At 45.3% G+C, this 14,359-nt stretch overlaps 1 protein-coding gene across 1 annotated transcript; it reads right to left on the bottom strand.

Moving 5' to 3' along the window:
• Positions 1 to 12,714: 12,714 nt before the first annotated feature.
• APLNR (apelin receptor) lies at positions 12,715 to 14,035 on the bottom strand. The gene has a single exon (XM_044420772.1). The coding sequence runs from the start codon at positions 13,971 to 13,973 to the stop codon at positions 12,855 to 12,857; it is 1,119 nt and encodes a 372-aa protein (XP_044276707.1). The 5' UTR covers positions 13,974 to 14,035; the 3' UTR covers positions 12,715 to 12,854.
• Positions 14,036 to 14,359: the final 324 nt, after the last annotated feature.

Raw genomic sequence — 14,359 nt, 5'->3', positions numbered from 1 at the left:
AGTGTTGGGTTTGAGGAAAAGATGGAAGTGGTGGTTTAACCTGATTTGTTTTTGCTGCAGACGGAAGTATTTTTCTAGGCATCTCTTTCATAGGAAAGCAGAAACAGCTGTTGAATAGCCATTCCAGGCTTAGGCTGAAGACCCTAACAGTTTGCACTGCAGCACTTTGGAGCCCTATTGAACTGCCCTAACCGTTGTGAGGGTGTTTGCAGCAATTCTGGTGCTCTGGGGCACATTGTGGCTGTTTCCAGTACCGATTGTGCAATTGTCCTGCTTCAAATGCAGAACGGCGGATGTGGTCCTGAAGTTACTTTCCTCCGTTTGTAATTCTCCTGTGGCTTCTCCTCCCCTCTTCTGCCTTGTTTCTTACTGTGGAAATAAGCCACGGGGGGCGGGGGGGAATAGATTAACTGCATAGGGCCCTTTGATTAGAAAGCTACCATGGGTCCATCTGAAAGCACACACTAACACTGGTTGACACTGCAGGGTGGTCTTAAGCCATTCTCTCTCAGCCAGGTCGCTTAGGCACCGCCGGTGTTCAACGACAACTACGTACTGCATTTGTATTTGACCTGGATGGGAAAATGCAATATTTAAAAACTGTATGCATGCATAAACACACTCACTTTTCACATGCAATAAGCCTCAGGTGAAAGAGTGCGACCTCCTGCCTTGCCTCTTTCTTTCCTTGGAGGTATGTGCTGATGTGCTGCAATTAAGGAGAAGCTGTCACTCCATGGCAGAGCTCCTGCTTTGCACGCAGAAGGACCAGGTTCCATTCCTGACAGTTCCAGGTGGAGCTGAAAGAAATCATGCCTGGAATTCTGGAGAGCTGCTGCCAGTCAGTGTCAGCAATACTGAGCTAAAGGGTCCATTGGCCTGAATCTGTCCAAGGCACCTCCTATGTTTCTAAGCCCTGGATTTCTCTATCATCACCAATGAGGGACTTACAGTTTTACCCTTTGATGAGAAAGGAAAAAATGGTGCCAAATGTAACCAGGAAGTCTAATTTCCAAACAAAGCACTTGCAGATTGACTCCTTTATAAAAACTATGCAAATATCTGGAGAAGATGGAATTGCTGAGGGGCTTAAGACTTGCCTGAGAATGAATGTTCACATTTGACTATTATTTAGCCCAAACCTTAGCTAAACTCCTCTATATTTTCAGCAAACCCTCTTTAAACTGTGCATTTATTAAAAACCAGGGCTGAATTTAGATGAATTTAGCCAACCATTAGCATGCAGTGTTTACACTGGAAATACCTGGGAAGCAGCATAGCTACCATTAGAAGTTGTGTTTACCTGGTTCAAGCTGTTGTAGAGAAGCAAATTTAGAGAAGCAGTACAACATAGCCAGCTGCAGAAATTCTCAGATTAGTTCTGCAATTTGGTCCCATTCCACCCAGCTGCCATCTTGCACATAGAACTGAGTTAGCTGATCGACTGGCTTTCTTATCACATGACCATATCAAGCACTTACTTGGGAGGAAGCCTCACTGAATCCAGTGATTACTGCATCTTAGATCAGGATTCAGGACTGAGCTCAATGTGACGTTTATGAGACACAAAAGCCCTACTTGGACATTCTTAAATAGAACCTGTGAAGGAGGGCTAGAGTTGTTTGTATTAGTCTCACTCCAAATATACCCATTTATTTATTTATTTAAAACGTTGTAGATCGTCCTATTACTGAAGTCTCGGGACAGTTTAACAATACAAAATGTAAAAAAAAAAATAAAAAAAATAAAAATGGTGGTTCCACATGCTGGTTCAGCTCCCTGACCTTTCCAAGGTTGAATGAGAAGTCCTGAAAGGGGATTCTTTATACAGGTGGCTCCCTGAAATCCCACTTCAGTCCTTGCCATTCACTGCAAAAGGAAGGTTGGGGCTAGAGTTGACAGTCACAGGGATCCTGGGGACACGGGATGGCACGAAGCGCTCCTTTCCCCTCCCAAGTGCACAACTTAATCACTCCTGAACAAGATCAGAATGAGATGCCAGACAGGCCTCTGATTAATCAGGGGACTGTCATCAGCTATTCCAGGCTGGACTGGTTTCTCAGCCAACCGCACACTGCTGGAATAACTTCTTTGCCATGCTTAGCAGAAACGCAAGTTCACTGGGGACACCCACTCTAAATTTCAACCCTGAAAGGGTAGGAATCAAAACAACTTGTGTATGGCTGCTGATTTGGTTAGTTCCCTTTTAAATTTGGGGGTGGGGGGAGGTTCCCCTCACAGCATCTACAGCTGCGGCACTCTGAAACAACCTCCCCTCCCACAAGGGCTGCCTGACAGAGCAGCGCAAGTGGGCGGCATTTAACACGCAACTCCTGAATGGTAGCAGCTTCTTCATCTCTGTCAGCAGCAGCCAGGATGCTGTGAGGTAAGCAGGACACCTAAGCCCCCCGAGCATTGTCCATCAACGCCTAAAGAGACTTTGGATCCAAACAGTCTTTATTTCTGCCTTTCCTTGTCGTTGGCCTGTTTAGATTAATTAGCCTAGCCTGAGTCGCAAGTGCAGCCTCATTGCCTTATTAGGTTTCGGTAGGATGTGTTTTTTCCCTTTTGCCAGATGCTATCTTTAGTTCGATTTCCACAAGCAAGTGCCAGTGTTTGCTGTTTTGCCTACTTGCAAAAAAAGTAAAGAAAGAAAAGAAACACATTTCAATTAAGTTGACTGCAACCTTCAAACGTCTCCTAAGAGAAAGACAGAGAACACCCAAACCAGTCGCACAAGCCCAGCTTTGAGACGCATGGACAGCACGTGCCTCACTAGCCTCACTGGACCATTGACATAAATATCCCCTGCAAGCAGAATCGGGTGAGTTGGCACTTCTTATCCATTTCCCCATCACATCTTTACCTCAGATCTCTGTCCACACATGGAGGCAAAGCGTGGACTGGGGCACACCTGTCTGAATTCGTCAAGCGGGGTAGGCGCCATCCAGTCAAATCTGTTCATCATGGTCAAAGCACATAGTTAAACTGTGGCACTCACTTCCATGAGATGTTACGACGGCCACCAATTTAGCTGACTTCAAAGGGAATTTGGATGAATTCCTGGAGGAAAGGCCTATCAGCAACTGCTGCTCCTGGTGGCTCTGTGCTACCTCTGCGTTAAACTAAAATATAGAAAGAAGTGATAGGGAAAACATGGGCAGGATGCAGGTGGCAGACAATTTCTCGACCCCCCACTGCCCACAGTGCCATGAAAATCTGTGAATGAGGCAGGGTGGTGGTTCTAGGAAGCACACTTCATAAAGGAACTGAAATGTATAGATTCTGCATGGCAAAATAAGCTTTGGCCTATCTTATGCCTATGGTGAGTATAAGACAGGTGACTGTCCCCTTCAAGATCCACAGTTCTTCAAATTCAAAACCATAGTTTTTGTACAATGCTTTTTAATGAGATGAAAATTGCAAAGAAGAAACCAGGGATATACATCCAAAACAAATCATAGAATAGTAGAGTTGGAAGGGTCCCATTGGGTCCAACCACTTGCTGTTGCAGGTCACCAATTTACACCATCCCAAACCTTGAGCCTTCATAGATCAGACACCCATATCTCCAGAGAGTATCTATAATGCGATTCCCTAGCATTCATTCTGGGCCAGTGCATCATTTGAGGGCGAGACATGGGTATCATGTCATAGACCATCATTCTGTTCTCACAGTGGCCAACCATATGCCCATGGGAAGCCCTCATGCGGGAGAAGTGTTCAGCCGCACCCTTCTGCTCATATTCCTCAGCAGCTGATATTCAGAGGCTTCCAGTACTAGAAGTAATATATAGCAATTCTAAGTAGAAGTTATCACAGCATTATCCTTCATTTCAAGCTCGTTTCAAGCTCAAGCTTCTTAAATGGGTTCATGCAACATAATGCATTGTGGGTTACTATTCATGATGGGTTGTCATCCTGTGCAGATCCAGACTCATTTCCCCAGAAGTGCTCGATAAGAATCTCTACAGCAACCCATGGGCTGTTGTGGTGGCTTGTTGAACCCATGATAGGTTGTTGCATCATCCAAACCTGGGTGACCAAGGCCACTGCAGGTATGGGGGATTGGCCACTAAGACACTTGGTGGGAGCAGCAAGCCCCCCCCCCCCGCTTTTCAAGGGGCTCTCAAGTAACTACCAGTACCAGGGAAGAAGTGCAAGTGTGCACTCATATTAAGCTTTTGACTCCCGTAACTCATACACTGACAGGGTCCCTCATTTGCTTTATATTGGTTGCAATGTTTTTTTATTTGTAATTGTTGTTTTACACTGTATTGCAATCTGTATTTTATTCTATTTTGTATTTTATTTTGTTGCTGCAACCCACCAAATATGGCTAATGGGGAGGGTTAAAATGCTGATAATTAAATAAATTCCTCATAAAGCCGACTCACTGAATTCAGACTTCCATCAAGGCTGGGAACTAGGAATTGGCTTCAGTCTCATATTTCCACAGCTCTTTAAAAATGAGGGAAGGAAGTGATAAACGCCTCCCATGCAGGTAACAAAGCTATCCTGAGGTAACCTTGGGCCATTTGGTCATCTGCCTCACTCTACCAAATGGCAAGTGGAATTTTACTACCCATCTCATAGGAGCGTGTGGTTTAATTGTTTTTGTCACAAGTGGCTTGGGCTCAACTCAGTCACTCGCAGATAATGCGATAATGTGAGATAATCTCTACTGTGGTAGTTGTTCGCTTTTGAAAATCTCAGAGATGGATACATAAGCTGCCCATTGAAGACTGTGTCTCCACTACTTGTGGGAAAGAAATTAAAGCTAAAATAACCCGGAAACATTACTTTATTGCTTGCACTAATTCACACTGCATATTTTTTAAAACCCCATTAAAAGTGCTTCATTTTATCATGCTTTAAGGATAAGAAAAAAAGATTTGCTTTTCTTTGTGAAGTCTAATCTTGGCATCCCTTGTTTCTCATTTCAGAGAATCCCCTGACAATCCCCTAGACATGAACAAATTGGCAATACGAGTTTAACGAAGCTTATTTTATTTCACTTGCAAATACAGGAACTTCGGAAGGAACTCTGCCTTGATCCTGTCATTCAGATTTGAAAGGTTTATTCCATGTTAAGGGGGGGGGGGGGGAAGTATGACTTTGATCTAGTTGCCAGGAACACAGTTTACGGAACCCCAAGATGAAATTGACGTTTTGCAACACATGATATGAGAACTAAAAAGAACAAAAGCATGTAAACAGATCAGATTTCAGAGCGACATGGAGCTGACAGCCTCTAGCACTTCCCTGCATTTTGCAAGTCATGAAGCAGGGGATGGGATATGAGGCGAGACTGAGGGAACTGGGTCTCTTCAGCCTGGAGAAGAGGAGGCTCAGAGGGAATCTGGTGGTGATCAAGGTGGGTCGAGACCTGTTCTCCCCTGCAGAGGAAGGCAGGACATGCTCCAACGGAGCAAAGCTTAGAGAGCCAAGGTTCCATTTAGATGCCAGGAAGCACTTTAGATGCCAGGAAGGAAGGACCCCGAGGGTGTGGAATAGGCTTCCACGGGAGGTGGTTGAGGCCCCATTGGTGCGGGTGTTCAAAGATAGGCTGGACATGCACATGGTGGGCAGGTCGTGAGTGGAGCTGACTGGAGCTGGGGGTCAGACTAGATGGCCCGGGAGACCCCTTCTGACTCGCTCTGTTTCTATTTCTATGTAAGCTGCCACTGAAAGTGATAGTTAGCATCCTCCTGCAGTAAAGGAATGGCCTGCTGCAGCCTGTGCCCACGTACATTTAGATTAGAGCACCAGTGTGGCAGGGTGGTTAAGGGTGCAGGAGGGGGACTCAGTGGTTCCGGGTTCTAGTCCCTCCACAGTCATGCGGCTCACTGGGTGACTTTGGAGCAATCACAGACTCTCAGCCCAACCTACCTCACAGGATCGTTGTTATGAGGATAAGATTGAGTGGAGGAATAGCATTATGTAAGCCACTTTGAGTTCCCTGATAGGAAAAAAGCTGGGAGAGAAATATAATGATAGGTAGGTAGATGACAGCTGATAAATTTTGTAATGCGCTCTGCACGGAGCTGCCCTTGAAGATGGTTCAGATACTTCAACTGGTTCAGAATACAGCTGCCAGGTTGTTAACAGGGACTGTCAGGTACTGTACGAACATATAACTCTGGTCCTTTTCCACCTACACTGGCTACCAGTTGAAGTCCGGGCCCAATTTAAGGAGCTGGTGATGACCTATAAAGTCCTATATGGCTTAGGGCCTGGTTACCTGAAGGAACGTCTCCTTCCATATGTGCGTGACCTCCCCTTAAGATCTGGGGCAGAGGCTCTTCTCCAGGAGACCTCCTTGAAGAAGATTAGGAGGGTGACTACCAAGAGAAGGGCCTTCTTTGCAGTGGCACCCCAGTTGTGGAATTTGCTCCCCAGAAAGGTTTGCCTGATGCCATCATTTTATTCTTTCGGCACCAGGCTAAAACCTTTTGATTTTCCCAACGTTTTAAGATTTGATTGTTTTAATAGGGGTTTTATTGTTGATTGAAATTTTATTAGGATGCTGTGTTTTATTTTACTTTGTCTCATTGTTAAACCATCCTGAGACCATGGTAAGGGATGGTCTAGAAACATTTTAAATAAATAAATTTTGTAGAGATCTTGTCTGTGTTGCATCATCCAGAGAGCCACTGGGCCGCCACACCCATTCCTCTGCTGAGAAGTCTTCTTCCCTTTAGGGGTCTTACTGGTTGTCTTGCAATGTGTTCTGGATTTGACTTTTCACGGGATCTTTGCTTGGAAGTGGCAGGAACAGAAATTATTTTAGGACCCCCCTCTCTACCTGCTGTCCTCCAGATGTGCCTGGATAGTAATCCTGCTGTGCCCAAGTGCAGCCAACAATGCCTGCATTAGAAGCTGAGGGTAGGAGGACAGGCCACAGAAAAACAAAATGGCGACCAACCAGGGTTATAGGGCTCCTCACTACCAACAGTGGCCAGTGTCGATGCAGCCTGGACTGTCCATATCCCCCCTTTCCCTGGTCTAGCAGCAAGCCTGTCCTGCTGGGTCAAGCAGGGGAGTGAATAATATCTAACTGTGGTTGTTGGGCAACCGCAAGCTGGTAGAGGACTTTTGAGAGCCACTTTGCAGACAGATGGGTGAGTGTGTGGCTGGCTGAGGGGTTGGCCAGGTCAACCCAACCACTAGGAAAAGTGTTGGGTTTCTTCAGGCAATGGGAAAGCTCCGCCTTCGGTGGGTGATCAGAGACAGCTGTTTCTCATAGGTGAGTCATCACCACATCATCACCTACTAACATGGCTGTGTGAAGTCACCCTTGCTGAGTAGAGATGGAAGTGAAACATCGGATTAGTGGGATGATGGGGCTGGGTAGATGCAGAAATGCGTACGCTCATTCGGGGTGTTCAAAAGGCCGTGAGTCAGGTCCTAGTTTAGTGCTGCTGTCTGCGAACTGTTAGCAGTATGGAGAACATCCCTGGAAAAAGGTGGCTCTTCTCCTCAGAGAATAACTGAACTAACTTTTGAGAGTTTTGGCTACATGGCAGTATAGAAATGGCATTAATAAAAATGATTCCGCATATTCCTCATTGATCCTAAAATATTTCCTGCCAAACATGTGAACAGGTGGGGGTCCTGCAGGGCATGCAAAATGTCTGGGAAATATTTAGTGCAGGAGAACAAAATAAACTCGTGAAGATGTGTGAAAACAAGGAGAACTTAGCAACATCAGTGCACATGATACTTTATGTGTCAGTCATTCAAACACCTCAGTGCAGTAGCAAACACATTGAATAAGTCAGCATCTTTGTCATGAGTTCTCCTAGCATGCCCTACAAAGTTTTTTTGAGAATTCTAATTTAAAACTTATATTTTCCTTAAGTCCAAGAAATGCCATATTTAGATTCAGAGATAACAAATGTGCACACTTTAATTAGCACCTCTCATTCTCAGGGTATCTTTAAACTTTCTGTTCATGTTGGCAAAACTTTGAGAAATAGGAACACCCCCTCCAAAAAAAAAGTATAGTTTTTTAAAACTCATGTGCATCCCCAAGGGATCAAGAAGCTCCCTTCCCCCAAATTGACAGATACCAAAGTAATTTTTCACAGAGGCCAAAGTGCACAATCTCATCATTGCAAAGACTGCTGTTCCTTTGAGAAGATTTCTCAAGTGCCACCCTTGCAGAGAAGAGATTCTTCATTGGTCCAGGAATCTCCTGGAAAGTCCCCAAAGGAACCACAACTCTCAGTTGACTCTGGAGCCTATATTCTCTCATCTGCTTTCCCAACTTGCTTCTCCCTTCAGCCCACATAAATATGCATTTTTTGTACTGGCTTATTCTTACTCAGATGGACATATCTATCCCAGCTTTCTCGGTACATTAGATGTTTCCTGTGGATCACTATTCAGAATTCACCCAACAGAGACTGATTAATCAAGCTTTGTTTATTTGTTATATACAATTACAATCCACCGGGCAGCCTGGCAGTCTTTGCTGCACTCTGCATTGCACCCCTGGCCTTCCAGTCATCAGCAAACCAAGTTTTCTGGGAGTGGTTCAGTGCGCCAAAGGGGGCCAAGATCCTTTGCATTTGTTTCTCCTCTGCCCCAAAGGGGAAAAGCCAAGCATTCAGCCCACCGTGTTACCACAAAAGGTCTGATGAACAAGTGAGTTGTGCCTGTATCCCTCCCCTGAGCAAAGTGCTCCATCTTCCCGTGTGTGTCAGTTTACAGCTGCAGCCTCATCTGCAAATAGTGCTGGGCTCCAAGTTCCAGCCTTTAGTGTCTTTTCAACATAGAATAAGGTTTATTTGCCAATAGCACTTGTGTGACAACTTATATGAAGAAAAGACTCTGTGTTTGACGTGGATGTGAAGTGACACTGACCTTGGAGGTAGCTGTCTCAGTGAAAGCAATACCCAATCTGGTGGGCAAAGTGAATTCTCTGATGTGGGTGTTGAGCAACTGCAATGGCAGAGGCATCTTGTGCAGTGTTGCTGTAGACAGCAGCCATTTGGGGGTAGCTGCACAAAGGGGGGTTGAGGCAGCACCCCTTTAAGGAGCCTGTTAGACAACCGCTGTGCTGCAGAAGGCAAAACTTAATATAAAGCATGACTGACCATTCATTCAGGAGACTGGTCAGGAGCTGCAGTAAGCAGCTCTGGATGAAATGGTCTGCTTGATTAGATTAGCAATGTTTCTGTTGCATGTAATCTTTTTAATCATATTGATCATAGTCACCATTATACTAGGAATTAGCGTTCAATCATTAGCATTTTTGTCTGTGTATCTGCTTACTGTCAGAAGGTATTCTTCAGTGTCATCTGGACTTCAAAACTTAGGTATTGAACAAAGGAGAACTCATCAGTTAATGAATGCTAAAGGCACATATGTTAACCATGTGGCAGACTCTCCATTTCCTTTGTGGTTTCTGTTCTCCATCTCTTAATCCACATATACTCTGCTTATGAACATGATGTCAGCTGAGCTCTGGTTATTCCTGGAACAGGCATGCTATGAGAGTTTCAGCTCACCATCCACTGAGTGGGGTGCCTAGATCTGGGAATCAGGCTAAGGAGGTCTCTTCAAGGGCTAGAGGAAGCGGGGAAACAAGCTTCCAACAATTCAGCATAGCCAATAGTCAGGAATGGTGGTCTTGGTAGCGCCCAAGAACATCTCTGCACCCAGGGTTGGGAGAGGCTCTTTTAGGGAAAAGGTTGTAATGTAGTGGATAGGCATAAATTCTGCATGTAAAAGGTTCTAGGCTGAATCCATAGCATCTGCAGGTAGTGCTGGAAAGGCCCCTTAACTGAAACCTTTGTAGAAGACCCATGTTGATAACTCTGAGCTAGAAAGATGAAAGATTCACTGAGGTCACACACACATTAAAGACATGGCATGACTCTTAGCTGCAGATGGAGATGGCCACTTCTTATCTCACCATAACTGAGCGTGTGACATTAGGGAAGTGAGAAATATAGCCCACAGGGTACATTTGGCTTTAGCTCTTCTTACCCTGTGTTGACCACATTCACACCTGCACTATAAAAGCAGAAAGGGGCTGCCAAGTCCATTTAGTGTTAGGGTGTGTGAAAAATCTCTTTACGCTTCTTCCTTCCTGCCTAATTCTTGGCATTAGTTTTGGTGATGAGTTGTTTCTCTCCTGGGAGCCAGAACTATTCTGCTCCTTTTGCCTAGCAAATCTAGCCTAATCTCTCATCACTTAGCACATTTGTATCTCCATATGCATGCATGATTAAAAAGTAGTGATAATAAATCCTAAATGCTGTGTTATCTCTTCTACATTGTGTTCTTGGAAGAGGAACAAGGAACAGCACACCAAAGATTATTTTATATCTCCCTCTGAATCATTTCTACATTCAACACTTTACACACATGATAATGTTTTCCTTGAACCATTTGGCTTCCAGCTGCAGATTGCAGTTCACATCTGAATTCACCCATCTAAAAACTTATTCTGTACCTAAAAACTTAGCATGGCAGGAAGCAGGATTCAACCTTGACTTCTCGATGAAGTTCTATGTCCAGGGAAGGAGTACTGTTCTAACATCAAAACTCTCAGTTGCATCCTAAAATGATACAATCCAAGAAAGGCTTTAAATTTGTTTCTGTCAAATGCATACCTCACTTCCAGTCAGCAACATGCTCCCTTCAGCACAAGAATGCATAGTCATTTTTGTGACTGTCTTGTTTTGACTTGTGTAAAGGAATAACATGCACACACACCTATGCACATATACAGAAATGACAGCATTCATATAGATTTCACAGCATTTTACAGTCTATAATTCCACAACGTATATTAGGATTCAGAGGGAGTCCCAGAATCTGAGCTATTCCTAGACTGGAAATAAATTTAGATTATACAAATAAAAAACAATGAATACTTTTGTTGCTAGAGGTTAAATATGAACATGTTTTCAATTCCCAGCTTGTTATTCTGCTTCAATAAAAATATTTCATTGTTAAAAGCTGTCCTCCATTTTACAGCATTTCCCAACATTTGAAAACTTCAGCAAAACTTTTAAATAAAAAGTTTCAGAAATTGAAAATAAAGTTGCAAAAACCATTAGGATATAAAAATATAATGGCAAAGAGATTGAAAATTTTGGGGGCCAGTATTCTGACAGCAGAGAATACTTTTTAAAATGAGACTGGGGAAGGGATTTCCCTACATGGAGTGTTTCCCAATAGGTAGCTCCCACAGTATCAGAAGAGCTCAGAACATTTTGCTTCATGGTTTCATACATTAAACCGGTGAATAAACACAAAGAGTTTTATGGCCAAGGTGCATGTTAGACCCAACACCCTGAAAACAAGGCACTTATTACAAGTATAACGATGTTTTCTCACTTCTCTTTAGGTTTCCTGCAAAAGAGAGGTGTTATGTCCATGCCTTCCCATGCTGGGAGAAACCAGCTCCCAGTGAACTGTGAAGAACAGAAGTAAAATTTGAGGGATTATACCAAAAGAAATTAGAAAACCAAGAAGATGCTGCTGCTAAGTCATCCATGCAAAAAATATAGCTCACAGTCTTTTTTGCTTAGCAAGAAACCTGTAGAAGGGAGTTTAAGGGGACAGGAAAATCCAGGAGAACAACAAGAAAGGGAAGCACAATCTCTCAGGGCAATTGAGGAATCATGTTTCATCTGTGGAAGAATAAAGATCATAGCAGGCCCAGAGCCTTCTGTCCATGGTGCCAATCCTAGTACTGGATATTAAACATACGCTTTTCTGGAGTGGTGATATAGTTTCTTCCCACGGAAGGAACAAAGCCTCTGGCAGTTCTGCAGTTAGGAGTCTGGTGGCTGGAAGACTGGGCCAAGGGCAGAGAGTGGGCTGGGAAACTTCCTGAGACAAGAATCCTGACTCATGCAGTGAGGCTAGCTTAAAATGCCACCAGCCAGCTGCAGAGAGAAGGTCTGACAGAAAATATTCTGGATAGGTTGGACAATAGCATGATCCTGCCCATATTTCCTTGGAAGTAAATCCCACTGATTTAGTGGGGCTTTGTGCATGGATCCTCACTAAACATTTCAGTTGGAAGTCACAAAAAGTCTTCTGAAGCTCAGGTTGAGCAAACAATGGGCAATGCCTGCTCAGAAGTGAGTCTGCTTAGGTTCATTGAGACTTTCTTCCAGGAAAATGTCTCTCAGAGATGAGCCTGTGTTCCAGAAGGAAACACACTGTATTTTTTGAGGGATTTGTCCTTGCAGGATAACTGATCACCACTTGCAAAACTCAGGGCTGCGTGCCTCTCATCCTCCCACCCATTTCCTGCAGCTGCCCTATTGCAGTGTCGCCTCATGTTGAGGTGTGTGTGTACCATATCCCTGCTCTTGTAGGAAGCCCTGGTTTCTTACTGTACAGATAAGGAACAAAAGCATGGGGAACCCAAGTTTAAAGAAAACATGCAAGGGCAATAAACACAGCAAAGAATGAAAGAAACGGTTTCAGCACTGGAACTTATACAGCCCATATACCATTTTTAGATACAAAAGAAAGAACATGGCTAAAACTGCTCTTAGGAAAGTTAGCTTTGCCTATCTTTGCAAGAAATCCCTTAAGGTTAAGGGGGCAATCTAGGAAAAATGCAAGGCTGGCTGGGGGGCTAGGACTTTTTTTCTGCCAAAACATGCATAGGATTGTGCCCTAAGCGGCAGTTAGAATGGGCAACTCAGCAGAGTCTAGTGAAAGGAAGGGAAGGCGATCAGACTGTCGTTTTTAATGGAAACAACAGCACAAGAGACAGAAGGCTATAGAAGCGTTGAAAGACAGGACACAATATGAGCAAAAGAGGGGCTCATTCTATCCAAAGTCCTCCATGGTCGCCTGATCTTCTCCGGCATTTACCCGTGAAGCAGAGTCTCCTGGCTGTTGGGACACTGCTTCTCCTGCTGCTGCTCCCCTCCTTTGCTGGGGTGGTTCTGGCTATGGCCCGAGGAAAAACTGGCTGACTTGTCTCTACTGGCTGCTGCCAAATGGCCGGCGCTGCCACAGAGGACGGCCGCACACGCCTGTCGGAAGCGGGGGTCAAAGAAGGCGTAGAGGAAAGGATTGAGGCAGCTGTTGATGTAGGCCAAGCAGCTGCAGTAGGGGTGGATGTTGCTGAGGAAAGCATGGAAGCTGCATGACAAGGGCATCACCTCCCAGTCCATCAGCATGTAGACGGTCTTCACCAGGTGGAAGGGCAGCCAGCATGCAGCAAAGGTGGCCACCAGGACGATGATAATGGTCAGCAGGCGCTTCCGCTTCCTCAGTCCTTCGCTGCGCTCCTTTCGGAAGTGGCCAGCAATGGTGCGGGCAATAAAGAAGTAGCAGGTCAGCATGATAGCAAAGGGGGCCACAAAGCCCATGAGGGTCGAGGACAGGCCCAGTCCCGCTTCCCAAGCTGCCTCTGTCTCGTTGGTCGCCACACTCGAGTAATCCATGAAACAGGTCACTCTGTCCATGTCAATGAGTACTGCAGTCTTCCGGAAGATCATGGCAGGCAAGGCCAGGAGGGCTGCCAGGGTCCAGAGGGCAATGGTGACCAATAGCCCACTCACCTTCGACCTCAGCTTGGCATTCGCTATGGGGCGGACAATGGCCAAGTAGCGATCAAAGCTGAGCCCTGTGAGGCAGAAGACGCTGGCGTACATGTTGACAAAGACCAGGTAGCTGCTAAGCTTGCAGGCGAAAGAGCCAAAGGACCAGTGGTAGTCCAGGATGACATAGGTAGCCCACAGTGGCAAGGTGACCACGAACGTCAGGTCAGCCACTGCCAGGTTGGCGATAAAGGTATCCGCAGATCGCCGTTTCTCCTGGCTGCCCCAAAAAATGGTCCACAGCACCAGACCATTGCCCGTGGTGCCCAGGAAGAAAACAAGCAAGTAGATGGTGGGGATGAGGATCTTGGAGGAGCTCCAGTCGCTGTAGTCACAGTCCTCGACGACTTGGTGGCTGAGAGTGTCATTGTCGAACTCCATACCTGCCAGGGGAAGAACAGGAGGATTAGAAAGTGTCTTGGGCAAGCAGAGAGTCTCCTCCGATGCTCTACAAGCCTTCACTGATGTGGATCCACCTTGTCAGAGTTCCTCCCTTGCTGCAGGAAAGGAAATCCTCCAGGTCTCTTAACTCATTTGTGTCTCTCTTCTTGCTCCTTCTTTTCAGATTGTTAGGCAGCTCTGGTCAGTGCCATACTCAGTCTGTGTGTCATCTCTCTCTCTCTCCCCCGTTCCTTCTGTCTGCATGAGTCTCTTACATGCAAACACACAATCAGATGTAGCAGTTCCTTCCTTTTGACTCTTCTTGAAATCTGGAAGTCCCAGCCCCCTTTCCCACCCCTCCTCCTTGCTTTCACTCAACATCCTTA

Source organism: Varanus komodoensis, unplaced genomic scaffold (genome assembly GCF_004798865.1).
Source record: "Varanus komodoensis strain SLA01 unplaced genomic scaffold, ASM479886v1 scaffold110, whole genome shotgun sequence".
In the NCBI taxonomy this organism is placed as follows: domain Eukaryota; kingdom Metazoa; phylum Chordata; class Lepidosauria; order Squamata; family Varanidae; genus Varanus; species Varanus komodoensis.
Note: the sequence above shows the minus strand (reverse complement) of the source record. Positions and strands in the feature narration are given on the sequence as shown.